The sequence below is a fragment of the Panthera leo genome, chromosome C1, assembly GCF_018350215.1.
Source record: "Panthera leo isolate Ple1 chromosome C1, P.leo_Ple1_pat1.1, whole genome shotgun sequence".
Classification (NCBI taxonomy): Eukaryota; Metazoa; Chordata; class Mammalia; order Carnivora; family Felidae; genus Panthera; species Panthera leo.
In genome coordinates this window covers 103,743,273-103,763,415 of record NC_056686.1, presented here as the reverse complement: position 1 = coordinate 103,763,415, position 20,143 = coordinate 103,743,273, and the positions used below count along the sequence as shown (strand labels likewise).

Sequence of the window (20,143 nt, the reverse complement as noted above, 5' to 3'; positions counted from 1 at the left end):
TAGGAGGTTTTCCTTGCCTTCTTTGCTGGATTGGTTCCAGAGGAGACATGGTAGAGAGTCAGTATTTTCACCAACACCCAGTGACAACAAGGCCACCTCCACCCCCCACTGTCAGTGGAGGCCATGCGGGGAGGGTTAAGAAGGCTTTCCTATCTCTCCCAGCCAGGTTGGTGTCAGTGGAAGCCAACGGGCAGCTGAAAAATTCCTGCCCTCACCTAAGCAGTAAGGAGAAGCCCCTCCCCTCAGGTGTCAATGTAGGCTGAGTGGGGAAACTGGAAACATATACTCACCTGGCTGTAACAAGACACTCACCCCTACTTACACTGCCTGAGTAGTGTCAGAGAAAGGTTTAAACAAGGTGTAAATAAGATCCAGAGTTCTAAATGTCCAGGTTTTAATAAAATAGCACTCATCATACCAATGAGAAATATCTTCAACTGAATGAAAACAGACCATACCTAGATGACGGATATTAGAATTATCTGACAAGATTTTAAAGCAGCCAGCATAAAAATGTTTCAACAAGCAATTACAAACATGCGTGAAAAAAATGGAAAAAAAAGAAAAAGAAAAAAAGAAAGTCCTAGTAGAGAAAGGAAAACTTTCAGCAAAGAAATAGAAGATTTAAAGAAAAACTAAATGGAAATTTTAAGACTAAAAAATACGATAACCTTGGGGCACCTGGGTGGCTCAGTCAGTTAAATGTTCATGAGCTCATGAGCTCTAGCCCCGAGTCAGGTTCTGTACTGACAGTATGGAGCCTGCTTGGGATTCTGTCTCTCCTTCACTCTCTGTCCTCCCTCACGCTCACTCACTTGCACACTCTCTCTCTTTGGCTCAGAATAAATAAGTAAACGTTTTTACAAGATACAATAACCAAAACAAAACAACTCAATGGATGGGTTGAACAGCAGAATGGAGGGGGCAGTGGAAAGAATCAGTGAACTAGAAGATAGGACAATAAAAATTACTCAACTTAGACAACAGAGAAATAAAATGAAAAAAAAAAAAAAAAAAAGGCAGAGTCTTGGGGACTTGTGGGATTATAGCAATAAGTCTGTTATGTCATCAGATTTCCGGAAGGAGAAAAAAAAAAAAAGAACAGGACTGAGAAAAGCACTGAAAGAAATAATGGTTGAAACTCCCTAAATATGGCAGAGGGATAAAACCTACACATTCAAGGAGCCAAGCACACCTCAAAGAGGATAAACCTAAACAAATTCATGTCATTAATTTGACACATTATAGTCAAACTGCTGAAAGCTAAAATCAAAGAAAAAATCTTGAAAGCAACGAAAAATGACATCTTACTGCTAGGGGAAGAACTGTGACAGATTTCTCATCAGAAACCATGGAGGCCAGAAGAAGTGGCACAAAATTTTCCAAGCACTGAGAGAAAAGACGATCAACCCAGATTCCTATATCCAGTGACAATATCCTTCGAGAGTAAAGGGAATACAACGGAACAACAAAAAGACAAACAGCCTAACTGAAAAATGAGCAAATGACTGGGATTTCTCCCAAAGAAGATATTCAAAACGACCAGCAAGCACATGAAAAGATGCTCAATGTCATTGATCATTAGGGAAGTGCAAGTCAATACCATAATAAGATACCATTTCACACTTTGGGGGTGGCTATAACTCTGGAAAATAGCAAGTGTCGGTGAGGATGAGGAGAAATTGGAGCTGGTGGGAATGTAAAATGTTTCAGCTGCTGTGGAAAATAGCTTGGCAGTTCCTCAATAAGTTAAACATAGTATATGACCCAGTAATTCCACTCCAAAGTAATTATACCCCAAAGAACTGAAAACACGTACTCAAAAGAAATACCTATCCATGCACATTCATAGCAGCATGCTGCTCACAGTCGCCAAAAGTGGAAACAACCCAAATGTTGAGAAACAACTATGGTATATAAATACAATGGCATATTCTTTGGATATAAGAAGGAAAGAGATACTGACACACGCTGCAGTTTGGAGGAACCTTGAAAACATTATGCTAAAAGAAAGAAGCCAGACACAAAAGTCGTATATTGTATGATTCCATTTATATGAAATGTCCAGAATGGGCAGATTCATAGAAACAGAAAGCAGACTGGTCGTTGCCAGAGGTTGGGGAATGACTGGGTAAGAGTACAGAGCTTCCTTTTGGGGTGATGAAAATGTTCTGGACTAGTGGTGATTGCTGCACAACACTTTAAACGTATTAAATGCCACTGAATTGTACACTTTAAAATGGTTAAAATTGTGAACTTTGTTTTGTGTATATTACCACAATAAAAAAAAGACAGTGAAAGAGAAATCCTAGCAAGATTTTTTGCAGATGTAGACTAAATTATTCTAAAAGTTAAATGGGAAGGCAAAGGAACTAGAGTGGCTAAAACAAATTTTGAAGAAGAATTCAGTGGGAAGAGTCACCTTACCCATTTTCAAGACATCTAAGACTACAGTAGTCCAGGTGGTGTGGTATTGGCAGAAAGATACAGATTAATGAAACAGAGAACTCAGCAACAGACTCACACAAATATGCCCAACGGATTGTTTTTTACAAAGGTGCAGAAGAAGTAAGAGCTTTTTTAATATACATTGCTGAAGAAAGTGGACATCCATAGGCAAAAAACAGACCAATCTCTCAACTTTAGCTTTATACCTTATATAAGAACTAACTCAAAGTGGATTACCAACTTAAATGTGAAGTGTAAAACTTTTAGGAAAAGGAAAAAAAAAAAAAAAAAAAAGCTCTTCCTGAGCTAGGGCTAGTCAAAGATTTGACACCAAAAGCATGATCCATAAAAGGAAAAACTGATAAATTAGACTTTATCAAAATTAAACATATTTGCTTTGCAAAAGACCCTGTTATGAGGATGAAAAGACAAGTCAGTGATTGGGAGAAAATATTTGTAAACCACATACACGACAGAGGACTATTACCTAGAATATATAAAGAACTCTCAAACCTAACAATAAAAATAAACCCAACCAATGAGAATATGGTCAAAAGACATGAAAGGACATTTCACCAAAGGGAATATGCAGATAGCAGATAAGTACATGAAAAGATGTCCCACATTATTAGCCATTATGAAATACAAGTTAAGACCACAATTAGATATCACTACATACCTCTCAGAATGGCTAAAATTCAAAAAAATGATAACATCAAATGCTGATGAGAAGGCAGAGGAACTGGATCATTCATCCATTGCTTCTGGGAATGGAAAATGGTACAGCCACTCTGGAAAATAGTTTGGCCGTTTATTAAATGAGCAAACAAAAAAACCCCTCAATATGCAACTTTTATATGACCCAGCGTTTGCTCTCCTGGGAATTTATTCCAGAGAAATTAAAACTAATGTTCACACAAAAACCTGTACGCAAATGTTTAGAACAGATTTATTAATAAGATCCAAAAACTTGAAACAAAGCCAATGTCATTCAACAAATGAGTGGTACAGACCACAGTATATCTACAGCATGGAATACTACTCAGCAATAAAAAAGGAATAAACTACTGATACACACATGACTTGGATGACTTTCCAGAGAATTATGCTGAGTGAAAAAAGCCAATCCTGGGGCACCTGAGTGGCTCGGTTGGTTAAGCATCTGACTTTGGCTCAGGTCATGATCTCATGGCTCGTGAGTTGGAGGCCCACATCAAGCATTGGGCTCTGTGCTGACAGCTGAGAGCCTGGAACCTCCTTTGGATTCTGTGTCCCTGTCTCTCCCCCTCCCCTGCTCATGCTCTGTCTCTCAAAAGTAAATAAACATTTTTTTAAAAAGCCCTCTTATAAAAAAAGAAAAGAAAAAAGACAATCCTCAAAGCCATACCTATTATGACTGTTTATATAATATTCTTAAAATGACAAGATTACAGGAATGGAGAACGGACTGGGTTTTACTAATGTTAAGGTAGGGATGGAAATGGGAGGGCAGTAGGTATGGCAACATGAGGGATCCTTGTGATGTCCTTTATCTTGATTGTATCAATGTCAGCATCTTGATTGTAATATTGTACTATAGTTTCCCAAGGTGTTACCATTGGGAAAAACTGGGCAGAGGGTACGTGGGATCTCTCTGTATTATTTTTTACAATTGCACTATAAAGCTATAATTATCTCAAAAGAATTAAGTTTATGTTTAATGAGTACAGAGTTTCAGTTTTGCAAGATACAAAGTTCTGGTGATTTAGTTGCACAATGTGAACGTACTTAACACTACCGAACTGTATATTTAAAAATGGTTAACATAGTAAATTTTATATTATGTGTATTTTACCACAATTAAATTTTTATAAAGAAACAAAAAAGTTTAATTTAAGTTTTAAAAAAAGGAGAAAGATTTTACAAACAAACAGAAACTAGAATTGAATGGGACAAAGTATAATTAATTCCACCAGAGGGGAGTGAAGAAACGCTGGAAACACTGCCCCACATCAGGAGCAAGGCCAGCATTAGAAGTCATAGCTCCTCACCAAATTATTTGAGATTCTCTTTTACTTAGAGCTTTTAAGATCCATATGAGCTCCTAACCCTTTTATGACTCAGATTTTCCCACATAATGCCAGATGGCATCAAGCTCAACTCTTCCTACTGTCCACAGAAATTCCTGTTTAAATGGACTTTCCTGTCTTCATCATCCCTTTAGACTGGTGGTTCTCAACTTTAGTCACACATAAAATCACATAGGGAGTATTAACAACAAAAATCCTGGTGGTTGGGTTCCACCTCGAGAAATGCTGTCTTAATTGGTCTGGGGTATAGTTTCAGCATCAGTATTTTTTTTTTTTTAATGTTTATTCATTTTTTGAGAGACAGAGGGTGAGCACAGGAGGGACAGAGAGAGAGGAGACACAGAATCCGAAGCAGGCTCCAGGCTCTGAGCTGTCAGCACAGAGCCCGACCGCGGGGCTGGAACTCACAGACTGTGAGATCATGACCTGAGCCGACTGACTGAGCCACCCAGGTGCCCCTCTTACAACGTTTTTTAATGTTTATTTATTTTGAGACAGAGAAAGGTAGCAAGTGGGGGGAGAGGCAGAGAGAGAGGAAACAGCGGCTCAGTGCTGTCAGCGCAGACATGGGGCTGGATCTCATGATCTCATGATCTCATGGACGGTGACATCATGACCTGAGCTGAAATCAAGAGCTGGATGCTTAACCAACTGAACCAGCCAGGCGCCCCTCTCTCATTATTTTCACCCTCTGTTCTACCCTTGCCAGTTACTCACATGCACCTTCACAATCAGGAGAATATTCCTTTTTTCAGATGCTAGAAGATCTGCAGCTCCCAGGAGGCCAGGAGCCACTGATGGCAGGCTCCACAAACATCGAGGCCACTGTAAAAAAAAATGTTTCTTAATAATGTGTCTAATTCTTCACCTGAAGATAAGGAAACACAAAGCATAAAAACGCTTTATGGTGACAGAATTCAGTTCTTATCCAAATAGTTAATAGAGCATTTCCCCCTCTACAAGACCTCAAGATACAAATTAATATAAACCAAATAAACCAAACTAAGTCTGGAAGGGCCTATACTGTAATAGATAGTCTCAAGTATTTTTCAGAACTACTTGATGGCCAGAACAGAACTGCTTCAAGGCCGCCGTGAATCACTCTCTTAGAGTCAGAAGAGCAGGATCTGTTTGCCGATGGTTTTATTACTGTTTTGAGCTGGCTATTGACAGCCTCACTCAAGTGCCCACCTTGCTCTCACCACTGTCCACAGGAAAGGGGTAGCTCCTCCGTGAAGCCTGGTGGCCCGGCTTCAGTGCTTTCACAGTAAAGAGGAGTCAGGTCTGTCCCAGCCCCCTAGTAGGAGGCTTATGTACCCCTAAGAAATTGTAGTTAATATGTCAAAGCACACATTGGAGCATTTTTCTGGGGATGGGGCTTATATGTCTCATTAGATTTCAAAAGGAGTTTGTGATCCCTTCAAAGGAGGAGCCACCAATTTATAAACTCTCAATCCAAAAATAATCTCACACTTGCCAGCATCTTAACAAACTCATCCGAAAGAAACCCATCTTTTGCTGCATCAGCCTGCAATCGTTGATTTGAGAAGCATTTTATTTTTGGAGCTCTGTTCTTAATGCAGGGAAACACAAGCTCTGCTTTCTTCACCTTTCCAGGAATTGATGAAAACACCAAATGTGTAGATAAAGTATTCTTTACAAAGTAAAGAGTATGTCTTTACATAATAGTTCCAAATGAGTAACACGGCAGAATTCCAAGCTATGAAAAATGAATGCTTTTTTATTTAACTTAAATTTAAATTCCCACTTCCAAAAATATTTGATTTGCTTTTATTCTAACTTAATTTATCCAAAAGAGATTTAAAGAGACTTGCAAAAAGGTAAACAGTGCCTCACATGTAACCAAAAACAAACATAACAAACAACAAGTAACATAAAAATAGAAAATTCAAAAGCTATAAAAAAAGACAAACTATATAACAAAACCCCAAATTTATATAAATACTATGAGCATTATATTTTCCTCTGAACTTCTCTAAACAGTTAAAACAAAAAGAGAAACAGAAAGAAAACAAGTTATATAATTCTCACTGCCTCTTAAAAGAAAACTTATGAAGAAAGAAAGAAAGAAAGAAAGAAAGAAAGAAAGAAAGAAAGAAAAGCATCAAGCTGACAAAAAAGGCAAACTTTTCCTCTACGGTGAAGGCCCTTTCCTCAAGTAGGCCCTTATACTATAACTGAATACCTAGTGACCATCCCTGAGATTATTTGAAATGAATTTTGAAACAGTATCTTGTTACGCAAAAAAAACAACAACAACAAAAAACTTGTTTCCTAGTTGTTTCTTTCATTTTGACACAAAATAAAAGAGGCTGTCAAATGATTAACTTCTATGTTTTCAGCACACTGCTAGAAGTTAAGAAGTTTCAATGTGTTTAAACACACTAGAATTTTGTTTAACTCCTTAGGTATATAAAAGCTGGAGGCCAGCCTGTCTCTCTTCTTACCACTCAGTGAGGGGCTCATTCTCTTGGCCCCCACTCAACTTTGAAGATCTAGGACTGTTTTCTCTGGTCAACTATTTCTTGCATCTTGTCTCAATCTGTATCTTTTCTTTTTTTCCTTTTCTCCATCTAAGTTCAGCCACCTGTGAACCCACAGAAGACGCTATCATGCAAAGAATATTGACTTCTGAGTCAGAAAAATCTGGACTTGAATTAGGCAACTTTGGACAAGATGGTCTCTCTGAGCTTCGTCTTCTATAAAACAGGGATAAAATTTGCCTTTCAGCGTTGTTGTAAGGATTCGAAATACTATCATCAGATCACTCAGCATAGCATGTGGCACCAGCAGATGTTCAAAAATATTTAAACCATTTCTACTATGATGGGTACATTTGTCCAGGTAGGTCCATTTTAATGTGTCTCGTGACAATACTCTGTACCCATTTCCAAGTCTTCTCCTTTATTTTAAAACCCACAGCTTCTTGCTGTGTTTCTCCTGTCATTTAACCTTGTCTGTGCTTTCAAAAGGGTGCTCACCTCTTGGCCACAGGTGGGTTTTTCATCCCAGTACATACAATATGCAAATTAGTAGCTGTTATCCAACTGGTTCTACTTCCTTTCTGGTTGCAGTTACTTCCTAACACACAAGGATCGTGCAATACAGACTTGGATATTAATTGAAGTGTAAAAATTTAGATACCCAATTACTGAAATGCCTCTGTGTCTTGACAATATTCAATCCCAAATTGGCCCTCACTAGGCTAAACTGTAGTTAAGAATTAGCCCGGGGTGCCTGCGTGGCTCAGTTGGTTAAACATCTGACTTTGGCTCAAGTCATGATCTCACGGTCTGCTCCGTGAGTTCTAGCCCCACGTCGGGCTCTATGCTCAGAGCCTGAAGCTTGCTTCGGGATTCTGTGTCTCCCTCTCTTTCTCTGCCCCTTCCCCATTCGCTGTCTCTCTCCGTCTCTCGAAAAATAAGCGTTTAAAAAAAAAAAAAAAAAGGTTATCCAACAGAGGCTGGAACTCTAGAAGAGGCCCATCCCATAATAACAGCAGCACTCTTACCTTGCTGCAGCAAGCCATGTAAGCCCAACTTTTTTGACTACAGGTTTGTTCTGGGTGGTGTTTGGTCAATAGGCTTTGACAAGGATGATGGTCAAATTGCTCCAGTACCAACTGAGTACACACACACACACACACACACACACTCAATGGGCTTACAGATAATTTCTGACTTTAAAGTTCTATTATGGAGGCACATGGGTGGCTCAGTCGGTTAAACATCTGACTTCAGCTCAGGTCATGATCTCGTGGTCTGGTCGGTGAGTTCTAGCCCTGAGTCAAGACTCTGAGCTGTCAGATCAGATTCTGCTTCAGATTCTGTGTCCCCCTCTCTCTCTGCCCCTCCTCTGCTGGCTGTCTCTCAAAAATGAATAAACATTAAAAAAAAATTTTTTAAAGCTTTATTATGGAAATTTTCAAACATTTACAAAAAGAAAGAGTCTGGTATAATGAATACCTGAGTATCCACCACCCACTTTGAACAATTATCAATTCATGTTTCAATCTCATTTTATCACTTCTCCCGACCTATAAGCATTCCAGCTATCTTATCATTTCATCCGCAAATATTTCAAGATGTAACTATAAAAGATAAGCACTTGCTTTTTTAAAAGTACTGCTTATCACACAGACGACTTTATAAATCAAGTATCCATTAACTGTTCATTAGCCTTCAAATTTCCCCAATTGTCTCATAATTTTTGTTTATTTGCTTTCTTGAATTAGAATCCAATAAAATCTACACTCTGCAACTGTTTGATGCCTCTTAAGTCTCTTTTAATACATGAGTTCTCTCTCCTTTTCTTTTTCGTTCTTCTTCAACTTGTTAGAAAGCCGAAGTAATTTTCCTTCAGAGTATTCCCACAATCTGGATTTGCGCCTCAGAGGTATCATTTATATCTCCTGTATTCCCTGTGAATTAGTAGTTATCTTTACACTAGATCAGATTCAGACTGAAAGGGCTTTTTTTTTTTTTGCAAGGCTGCTTCAATAGGTGGCATTTTGTACTCCACCCATGCTCTGGAGGACATAATGTTTGTCTCTCCTTTCATGCTGAATTGTTGATCATTGCCTAGATACATTCATTCCAAATGGTGATTTTGTAATTATGCCATTCCTTCTTCATTTATTCGCTGGAAAACTTCTACAAAGAGAAATTTCCCCCTCATCTTGAATTCCCACGGGAAAAACAGGATGAATTCTTGGTTCTTTCCAGTTACTAGCAGTTTTCAAAATACTGAGTTGAGCCCTAGCATTCTCCGATAATGAGTTTGTGTTTTTAAGTATCATTGGGAACTCATTGATTTAAACATATTTGCTACAAATATGATGGTTGAACATATCAAATATGCAAATAGTATCCATTTTGACTCTCAAATTGTCCCATCTTTGGCCAGTGGGACCTACTCTAGTTGCTTCTGAGTCCTTTTGATACAATCCTAATAGTTAAAGAAAAAAAATTTTTTAATGTTTATTTATTTTTGAGAGAGAGTGAGACAGAGCATGAGCAGGGGAGGGCCAGAGAGAGAGGGAGACACAGAATCAGAAGCAGGCTTCAGGCTCTGGGCTGTCTGCACAGAGCCCGACATGGGGCTCAGGCCCATGAACCATGAGATCATGACCTGAGCTGAAGTCAGACACTTGGCCGACTGAGCCACCCAGGCGCCCCCAATCCTAATAGTTTTTGAAGGCTTCCTTGCTTATCTTGGACGATACCTGAAATCATCCATTTCCCTAAGGAGTTCCTTTCAGTGCGAAATGGTGTTTAGAAAGCTCAGTTCAAATGTAGGGGTGTCATTGCTACTGGGTTACTGTTTCTAGGCCTTTTCACCATAAAGCTAGGAAATGTTTTAGGATAGAATATGCCTTGAGCTCACAGTTATATTTCCAATTTAAATTCAGAATTACAGAATTCTTATTTAACTTCATCAATGATAAATCTGTATCTCTTTATCCTACACCAAAACTCCTGGTTCACAAAGACACTGTCATTAATACTTGTTTGTTTTATTCCACAGTTCACCCGTGATAGTTGCAGAATAACAATATCAACACTGCCACCAACAATATCACTACTTGAAAATCTTTTTGCATTTCTTTTTGTCCTTAGAGTGGATCCCACTTGGGATGTCACAAATGATTGTGTTTTAAAATCACTTGAATAGTTTGGTTGGGACATTTTACATTTTTGTAATGCAATCCTTGTGCTAGGGACTCATGTAGTTGAGAGAAATCTAAATTTTTCAGAAATATATGCAAAGGGGCACCTGGGTGGTTCAGTTGGTTAAGCATCGGACTCTTGTTTTCAGCCTGGGTCATGAGCTCATGGTTTCATGAGTTCAAGCCCCACATTGGGCTCTGTGCTGGCATCGTGAAGCCTGCTTGGGATTCTCTCCCTCTCTCTCTCTTTCTCTCTCTTTGCCCCTCCCCTGCTCACACTGTCTGTCTCTCTCAAAAATAAACTTAAAATAATATTAATAAAGAAATATCTGCATAAAAAAGAGAATACTGTGTAGATCTCTAGATGCTGAATTAGATGCAAAATGAATTAATCAAATGCCTTAGTAGCACTATTTGGACGGCCTTTGTGTTCACTTCGCTTGGCAAGTATAAGAGATGGTGACCCCAGATGCCTAGGGCTGCAAAAATATGACATGGCTAAATCCTTGGTTGCAATATCTTAAAAGGTCACAAGATTATGTTACTCCACAAAAGTATCTTTCTGAATCTCTTTTTCTCTCAGTTTCTCTGTCCAAGTCCCCCTCCCCTGTGGATCAGTAATCCTCAAAAAATTCTATCCCTATTCCTTCTTGCCCTCTTTGCCTATGTTAGCCTCCTCCCCTAACAACTTAGGAGCTTACGTTTTGTGCTTGTATCAGTGAGAGGCCGCTTCCCTAAGCGGCATTGCTATATAAACTAAGGGAATGAAATGGAGGAGGTCGGGGGGATAGACAGCTGCAAGGATCTGGACCAGTCGACTGAAACAAACCCTCGTCCTAAGCAACTCAGAGCTCAGATTTCTTCTCTGGACAGCTGGCTTTTTTCGTCCTTCTGAAATACTCTGCGCAGAGGGGGAGGGGCTGTGAACTGCCTCTGCTATCGACCTCATTTAAAGGCTACCTCCTAGATATGTTCTGTAGAAACTAAATGCAATATTCAATATAGCAGAGATGAGGGTGGTGAAAGAAAGGTATGTAATTTCTCACTCTAGTTTTTAAAGGCCGGGAACTCGTTACTGAGAATGCTGGAGGGCTGCCTGGAGTAGGCAGTGACTAGAGTCACATAACCTGCAAGTGGATATCTGACTTGCCTATGATATTTCTCTCCCCCCCTTCCCCACTTGGCACCCTATACTCCATATTCTTTCTAATCCTCCTACTCTCCCCCCCACCCCATACCCTACCCCCACTAACGTTCCTGGGATTTTGGACTTAGCTATTTTTAAAACAGTCAACTCAGTAGCCACCTCCCTCCCCCGCTCAGCTGTCCAGTACTCTGGCCAGCCATTTACTCCACCTTCCCCCCACACCAAACCTTCTCTGGTTCCCTGACCTCAGTGAGATTGCAGCCGGTCTGGGGACCTGGGGGAGACATGGAGAAAGAGACGGGGGAACCCCTGGCCGGAGCTGACGGACAGAGTAGGCAGTCATGGCTGGAGGATTGGATATCAGAGTAATGTTTGACCCCTGGAAACAGTAAGTCAAAATGAAATTGCAATTCCTTTAATAAGCTTTTGGAATGAAGTTAGGCTTTCATAAAATTGCAACACCTACTTGAATGTCTCTGGGCCAGAAGCTAGGATCTCTTTCATACCAAGGTGCCTGTCTCCATTTCTCCTCCTGTCTTATTTCTTTCTGGCTGCTGCCCACTGGCCTCTTGAAGTTTAGTCTTCCACCTCTCCTCTGCCTGTTTTAGCTCCTTCCTTACCCTGTTGCCTCAGACTTCTGATGAAGTTTTAGGAGTTTCCCATATCCCCTATTCTGTGGTTTTCTCACCAAAGCCAAATTTAGCCTCAGATGATTAGTCACTGATACCCTTCTACCCTGCTTCTACTCCACAGTGCCCTTCACATCGGCCTTCCGAGGCTGGGGCTATTCTTGTAAATTATTTATGCCCACACTGTAGTCTCACCATCCTCTTCTCCCTCCTGCATGACTCCTACCTCAGTCCACATCCTTACCCCGAGAAAGGGGAGTTTGGCAGGAGAAACTCAGCCCCTCCCCAAGGCCTGTCCTCATCAGAGGCCTGAGAACTTCTGCAGGGAGAAGATTAATGAAAAGAGTGGTTCTTCAGTCAGGTTTGGAAAAGTAAAAAAAAATATATATATATATACAAGAACTGTGGACTCAGCACAAACAAATATTGATTTGCATGCTTGGTTTGCATCCCACTATTCCATGAGAGAGGATTTTATATAGTCTCAGCTCTCTCAGTTGATGAAAGAGATCGGTCCCTTTTCATCCGAATACTGATGTTCCAGAGAGAGAGATGTGCGTATACCACCCTCACTCCTTGCAAAAACTTCTGACACAAAGGAGGAAGAGAAATGAATGACCCCTGGAGGTTGCTCCCCCTCCCCAGATGGGGAGGGGCAAATAAGAGGTATGTTTCTGAAGTATTTCCAGATCCTAATTTTATTGAGGAGCCCACTGGGACGACTGGAGTCTGTTCCATCCTCACGATCCCTCTATTTTTGACACTTCTGCTGTTTGATAGCTTAGCGTGGGGCAATACAGTGGACTCTGCTCTACCCGCCCCCCCCCCCCCCCCCCCCCCCCGCCCCAGCAGTCTAGTCAACCTTCCTTCCACCCCCACCTCAGGGTATTGCATAAGGGACCTGAAAGTGGCCACAAGAGCAGGGCACAGAGGCTTCACAGCCACACATACCGTTTGGGGAGCCCCATTCTCCCCAAACTCCAGCCGCTAGTCCTTTACCTGATCTTCCCAGATTCTCTGCACATCATCCTGAATGACCTTCAACTCTTCTCTCTTCCCATGCCCGACCAAATTTCTTTTTTCAGTCCCTTACAGGAAGTCCGGTCAAAATTCACTAGGTAGGAGGGTCATCAGCTGGAAAGAGCCGGAGCCTGGGGGACCTGGCCGGATAGGTATGGGGGATCCAGGCCGGTCCCCCCATGGCAGCCCCCCAACTCTAAGCACTCTCACCCTCCTGCTGCTCCTCTGTGGACATGGTAAGGAAGGGCTAGGGAAGGGCTGGGGAACCTGGAGGGTCCGCTGCTGTGCAAGGGTGGGCAGGTGACCCCGTGTGAGGAGAAAGGACCGGCGCTGGGGGGTTCCAGTCACTCGCCGGACTCTCAAGCAGATATTTTTTTTATTTCCCATTCGCCTTGGGGAAGAGCCCTGGAAAAGCGCTTAATCCACAGGGAGAAGAGATCTGACGGGCTCACACGTTTTTAGCAAGACTGAGTGAACACAGGACTAGGGGGCTGGGGGCTGGAGATCAGTTGGGTTTTAGAAACAGCTGGAATCCCCTTCACCAGTTTGGGGAGAGTTACGGGGGGATCCGGGGGCCGTCTCACAGTCCTCTGCCTTTGTCCTCAGCTCATTCTCAATGCAAGATCCTCCGCTGCAATGCTGAGTATGTATCGTCCACCCTGAGCCTTAGAGGTGGGAGGTCACCGGGAGCCCTGCGAGGAGGAGCAGGAGGAGGGGGCCGAGGTGGAGGGGTGGGCTCCGGCGGCCTCTGTCGAGCCCTCCGCTCCTACGCTCTCTGCACCCGGCGCACCGCCCGCACCTGCCGCGGGGACCTGGCCTTCCATTCGGCGGTGCACGGGATCGAAGACCTGATGATCCAGCACAACTGCTCCCGCCAGGGCCCCACGGCCCCGCCCCCGGCCCGCGGCCCCGCCCTTCCAGGCGCAGGCCCCGCCCGCTCCTCCGGCCCCCCAGCCCCGGACCCCTGTGACTATGAAGGCCAGTTTTCCCGGCTGCACGGGCGTCCCCCGGGCTTCTTGCATTGCGCCTCCTTCGGGGACCCCCACGTGCGCAGCTTTCACCACCACTTTCACACGTGCCGTGTCCAAGGAGCTTGGCCCCTGCTGGATAATGACTTCCTTTTTGTCCAGGCCACCAGCTCCCCCGTGGCATCGGGGGCCAACGCCACCGCCACCCGGAAGGTCAGGGACTCAGCAGCAACTCCAGACCCTCTCATGGTCGCCCACGGTACCACTCCCTCCCACCCCCAACTGTGGCACAGCAATGCTCGCTATTCCCTTTCCTCCTCCACCTCCCCTGCATCTCCTGCCCCCCCCCCCCCCCCCCCCCCCCCCCCCCCCGCCCCAAGCACTCTTTCCTTAAGTCACTTTCCTTCGCTGGGAGTTTCACTCAAATGCAGAAGACACAAGAGAACGTTGAGAGGAGAGCTGAGGAGCCCTAGGTTGAGAAGTTACAGAAGGGAAACCTTGTCTTCTGAGTTGCTGAGATTGAGGCCAAAAAGGAGGGGGAGGGGTTGAGCAGGGATGGGGCAATACTGGAGTACCAGAGAAGGGATCAGAGTGAGCGAGGGCTACGACAAGCCTCGAGTCTCTGCCGAGATCAAGTCCCTGACTGTGGGTGAGGCCTGACTGCCGAGGGATGGGAGCACTCAGCCCAAAATGAACTGTTTTCCCTCTTGCCCTCACAGCTCACCATTATATTTAAGAACATGCAGGAATGCATTGATCAGAAGGTCTACCAGGCTGAGGTGGACAATCTTCCAGCAGCCTTTGAAGATGGCTCTATCAATGGAGGTGACCGACCCGGGGGGTCCAGTCTGTCCATTGGAACTGCTAACCCTGGGAACCACGTGGAGATCCGAGCCGCCTATATTGGCACAACTATAATCATCCGGCAGACAGCTGGGCAGCTCTCCTTCTCCATCAAGGTAGCAGAGGACGTGGCCCGGGCCTTCTCAGCTGAGCAAGACCTGCAGCTCTGTGTTGGGGGGTGCCCCCCAAGTCAGCGACTCTCTCGCTCAGAGCGCAGCCGCCGGGGAGCTCTGACCATTGACACCGCCAGACGGCTGTGTAAGGAAGGGCTGCCAGTTGAAGATGCTTATTTCCACTCCTGTGTCTTTGATGTTTTGATCTCTGGTGACCCGAACTTCACTGTGGCAGCTCAGGCGGCTTTGGAGGATGCCCGAGCCTTCCTGCCGGACTTAGAAAAGCTGCACCTCTTCCCCTCGGATGCTGGGGTTCCTCTTTCCTCGGGAACCCTCCTAGCCCCACTCATTTGGAGTGGGCTCTTTGTTCTGTGGCTTTGCATTCAATAACGTGGCCAGCAACCCCATGATTGGGTTGGAAATGATGTGGGCATAGAGGCTGGCAGAGAAGAACATAAAGAATCATGGAAGGAAACAGTGGTCACCAGCAGACATGTGAAATAATGCCATTTAAACAGAGTCAGATAAGGCTGCAGTCCTGGACTGAAATGATCACGGAATAAGGGTTCTGGGCAAAGCTTCTGCAATCTAGACCTCTGTGGGGGCTCTTTGTCCATTTTTCCAGTCCCAGTTATGATCCGCAAACTGTTGTACTCCACCTACTCCTGAAATCACCCCAACAACTGTCGACGTTATAGGGGTCCTGATGATCAGTAGAAAACTTAAGGATTTAGACTTTTCAGAGGAAAGAATTGAGAGAGGAACACGCGATCACTACCTATGAGAGATTCAAAGATCTAATGATATTTTCTCTTGGAAAATGGAAAGAGGAGGAAATGATTAAAGATGGAATTTATTTGACAAATATAAGTGGGTAAGATGTGTCCTGCTTTCTCGGTTCAGAAGTGAAGTGGGGGTCGTCGGGATCTTAGGAGGATCGTCTGGACCCTTTGGAGGATGGCACAGATAGGAAAGAAGCCCGCATCCCGCCCCTAAATGATCTGTTACTAAAGCGATGAATTCTTCACACCCTCTTCGGTGGCCTATGCTGAATCTCTTTACACATGCTTGAAATGGAGTACAAGCAATGTATTCACTCCATTGAAAGACAGCTCAGCAGTATCCGATATTATTTCTGCCCCCAGGATGCTCACAGGCTATTAGGGAGACACAACTGATTCACATGAAGGAGTGATGAGTGTGCAGTTATCCCCTACATTCTGTGGTACAATGAATTCAGATGGGAAGGTAGTTGATTCGAACTAAGGAAATAATAAAGAAGAGGTAATAGAAGAGATGGGATTTGAAGTGATCTTTGATGACTGGGTAGGATTTGAATTGTTAAGGACCTGCCGGGGCAATGGAAACCACCTGGAGTTATGCATAGATTCATGATTCAGTGAGGAAACCAGCAAAACTCAAATGAAATAGATAGGAAGTAAAGGCATAGAACAGTAGATGGACAGAGGCCAAATTAGCAGGCATCTTGAAAGTGGGTCCAAGGAGTTTAAATTAATAGCTAACATTTATTAGAGCTTAAAACCTACCAGGCAATGTTCTAAACATTTTAAAAACATAAATTCATTTAATTCTCACAACTCTCTAAGGAAGGTTAATAGTCTCACCTTTACTTTTATATAGGGAAACTGAGGTATAACAAGATTAAGCAACTTGCCCACAATCATACAGCTAATAAAGGGTATAGCAGTAATTAATTAATTGACAATAATTGTCAAACCCAGGCGTTGGGCTCCAGAGCCTTAACTCTTAACCACTATGCTGTGTTGTCAAGGAAACAGAGGGCCATTAAAGATTCTGGGTGTGGAGGTGGGCAAGGAAGTGGAGCTGTGGCTGCCAACAGGGCACAGACGACTTTTTCCTTTTGTCATCAGAAGCCCAAAGGGAGAGCTGGGGAGAGGAGGAACAAAAGCCCAAAGTTGAAGGGATCTAGTTTGTAGAAGAGAAAACTGAGAATAGAAGTTGTTCTATTGACTTCATTGTTCACACTTCTCTTCTCTCAGTATCACCCACCTGACCATAAACCCCCTGGATACCCCCAGGGCTTACCAGGCAGGGTGTGTTATCTGGCTTGCCAGTTCAAATCTTTTTGCATGTCTTTATCCCCTCTTCCCTCCTCTCTGTATCCTCTAAGCACTACAGCCACTCTGCCACTCCCTCAAATCACAGTCTTCACACTTTCTGAAACCTGTAGGGGATCTAGAAAACCATCTGTTCTAATGGAAGAGAATGGGGGAGATGGTGGTGTCCAAGGCTGTCCCTTCACACAGGCATTTTCCCTCAAAAACTCTTTTTTTAGAAAGTGCTCCTGGGGTGCCTGGGTGGCTCAGTGGGTTAAGTGTCCGACTTCGGTTCAGGCCATGATCTCCTGGTTCGTGGGTTTGAGCCCCGTGTGCTTCAGGTTCTGTGTCTCTCTCTTTCCCTCTGTCCCTCCCTGCTTGCGCTCTGTCTCTGTCTCTCAAAAATGAATAAACATTTTTTTTTTTTAAAGTGCTCCTTATATTGGTTCTCTTAACTCAAAAGAGTAACTTTATCTCTCAGGTGTGGGAATTTCAAGTCAGTCAAGAATTTCATAGCCAAATGGTAAATGAGATTCTTTCATGGTACCTGTCATGTAACACTGTTTCCTTTGCCCAAACTTAAGGTTAGCCCTATTACAAGGGAGTATTTAAAAATGGGTAGCTTGGAATAAGCACATGAAAAGATGCTTACAACAACATCATTAGTCACGAAGGGAATGCAAATCAAATTAGTCACAATGAGAAAACACTACTCAACCACTAGAATGGCTAAAATTGACAAGATTGACCATATCAAGTGTTGGCAAGAAGTGGAGCTCTCACAAGCTGCTGGTGCGAATGTAAAATGGTACAACCACTTCGTAAAAACAGTTTGGCAATTTCTTTAAAGCCAAGCATACAGCTACCATATGATCTAAACATTCCGCTCCTAGGTATTGACCCAAGAGAAATGAGGATAACATGTCAGCACAAAGACTTGGATACAAATGTTCGTTACAGTTTTCTCTGTAATAACCAACAAAATTAGAAACTGGAGACAACCCAAATGTCCATTCACAGATGAATGGATACACCAGTTGTATTAACTCATACAACAGAATATCAGTCAGCGATAAAATGAAATAAACTAGTACATATAACAACATGATGAATCTCAAGATAATCATGCAAGCAAAGAAGCCAAACAAAAGAAGAGTGTATACTGTGTGCTTCCATTTTTATAAAATTTTAGAAAATGCAAACTAATACATAGTTTGGAAATGGGTGAAAAGGGGGAAGGGGGAAGGGATGGTTTACAAAGGGGCAAGAGGAAATTTTGAGAGTCACATGTTCATTAACCTGATTGTGGCAGCAATCTCATGAGTATATGTATGTCAAAACCCATGAAGTTATATACTTTAAATATGTGTAGTTTATTATACATCAAGTATACCCAATAAAGCTGTAATTAAAAAAATTATTTTATTTTATTTTTTGAGAGAAAGAAAGAGAGAGAGAGCAGGGGAGGGGCAGAGAGAAGGGGAGAGAGAGAATCCTAAGCAGGCTCTGCACCATCAGCACAGAGCCCAATGCGGGGCTTGAACCCACAAACTGTGAGATCATGACCTGAACCAAAGAATCAAGAGTCAGACACTTAACCCACGGAGCCACCCAGGCACCCCAAGCTGTAGTTTTTTTTAAAAACAGGTACCCCATCTTCCCCTTTTCCTTTGTTGGATCAGACAAAGGCTCAGAATGATCCCAGTATCAAAAGAAAGATTAGAAAACAAAACAACAAAAAAGAAAACCTAAGGAAGATTAGAACAGACTTTTCTTCTTCTAGAAAAGGAAAAGAGGAGGATAATGGATCAAGGAAAAGAGAATATTTCATGATTTCATTCCTTCCTCAGATGAAGTCATTCTAAAGGTCAGCTACCTTTAGAAAAGGCCATTTTCTGGCTTAAAAACATCAGCCCTGCCCCTCAGAATTCCATCTTTCTCTTCCAACAACAGTCAGCAGGTGGCGGTGGTGACTAGAAAGAATTACTCGGTGGGGCGGGGGCAAGTCTCCCTGAGAAAGAAAAATGGATTTCTTAGATTATTAGGTATGTTGGTCATTTGAGAAAAAATTCTAATAAACATTTGACACAATAGGCATTTCAGGAATCTCAGGAATAAACTGAAGATAGGTACACAGTTAAATCAATAAATTGTTTAAATAAATGATTATAAGTTTTCAACAAAGGGTTGTTCAAGACATGAAACAATGAAAATATACTACCTGGGTCCACAGAGGATATTATTTACGCAGAGGCAATAATGTAAACACTGGCTGTTGATACAGCCAAAACTGTGATATACATATTAGGAGGATGAGGTGAAAGGAAAGAGAAGGCAGGTATACAACATGATGTGAAAGCTGACATTTCAATTACTATAACAAAAAAGTCAACGCTATGTCTACTATTTCTAAATTAAGAATGGAAAGAAGAAACATATCACCTAGAAATATAAAGTCAATACTAGATAAACAGGCTACAAGAATTGGAAGAGACTCTACTGAACGCCTCAGTGAGGCATGAGGACTGATGTTTTTTGGTAAGCCCTCAATAAGATAATTTCTGTGGTCCAGTAATTACAGTTCTCAAAAATCAGTGCCAGGAAACTGTACCAGCACTAGGGAAAGGAAAGAAGGCAAAGCCACTAGAAAATAAAAGGCCTTCCTCAATTTTTCTGCCTACTCCCAAACCAAATTATTCATCATCCTTCCCAATAGGAAGAAATAAGTTACATATGTTTCCTGAGATAAAACTTGTGAATGGAGGGTGGGCTTGGAGAAAGTGAAAGAGAAATCCGGCAAGATAACTGGACTCTGCCTTCGCTACAGGGCTAATGATTTTGGAATCATTGTCTGCTATTGGTTCAAAGAACCAATATTTTGTATTTACATATATACATACACATATATGCATACACACACGTATAGTTGACACACAATGTTGTCTTAGTTTCAGGTGTACAACATAGTGGTTCAGCAAGTTAATAAGTAAGCGCTATGCTCACCACGAGGGTAGTCACCACCTGTCACCAAAGGACACTATTACAGTATCATCGACTATATTCCCTAAGCCGTACTTTCATCCCCGTGACTTATTCATTCTATAACTGGAAGCCTGTACCTCCCACTCCTTCACCCATT

The 20,143-nt window shown here is 42.6% G+C and overlaps 1 protein-coding gene across 2 annotated transcripts; it reads left to right on the top strand.

The window, feature by feature from the left end:
- The first annotated feature begins 13,156 nt into the window (after window positions 1–13,156).
- Window positions 13,157–15,751, top strand: HJV (hemojuvelin BMP co-receptor). 2 transcript variants are annotated; one of them, XM_042952172.1, is made up of 3 exons: window positions 13,157–13,238; window positions 13,609–14,183; window positions 14,690–15,751. In XM_042952172.1, exons 1-3 carry the CDS (start codon window positions 13,157–13,159, stop codon window positions 15,314–15,316), a joined length of 1,284 nt encoding a protein of 427 aa, XP_042808106.1. In that variant the 3' UTR covers window positions 15,317–15,751. The 2 variants fall into 2 exon arrangements, with proteins under 2 accessions (XP_042808106.1, XP_042808107.1); XM_042952173.1 differs by lacking the exon at window positions 13,157–13,238 and having other exon boundaries at window positions 14,072–14,229.
- The last annotated feature ends 4,392 nt before the right edge of the window (window positions 15,752–20,143 follow it).

Coding starts and splice junctions, on each gene's coding strand:
- HJV (XM_042952172.1), top strand. CDS start 13,157: ATGGGGGATCCAGGCCGGTCCCCCCATGGCAGCCCCCCAACTCTAAGC. Junction 13,239..13,608: donor GCTGCTCCTCTGTGGACATG/GTAAGGAAGGGC, acceptor CTTTGTCCTCAG/CTCATTCTCAATGCAAGATC. Junction 14,184..14,689: donor ACGCCACCGCCACCCGGAAG/GTCAGGGACTCA, acceptor TTGCCCTCACAG/CTCACCATTATATTTAAGAA.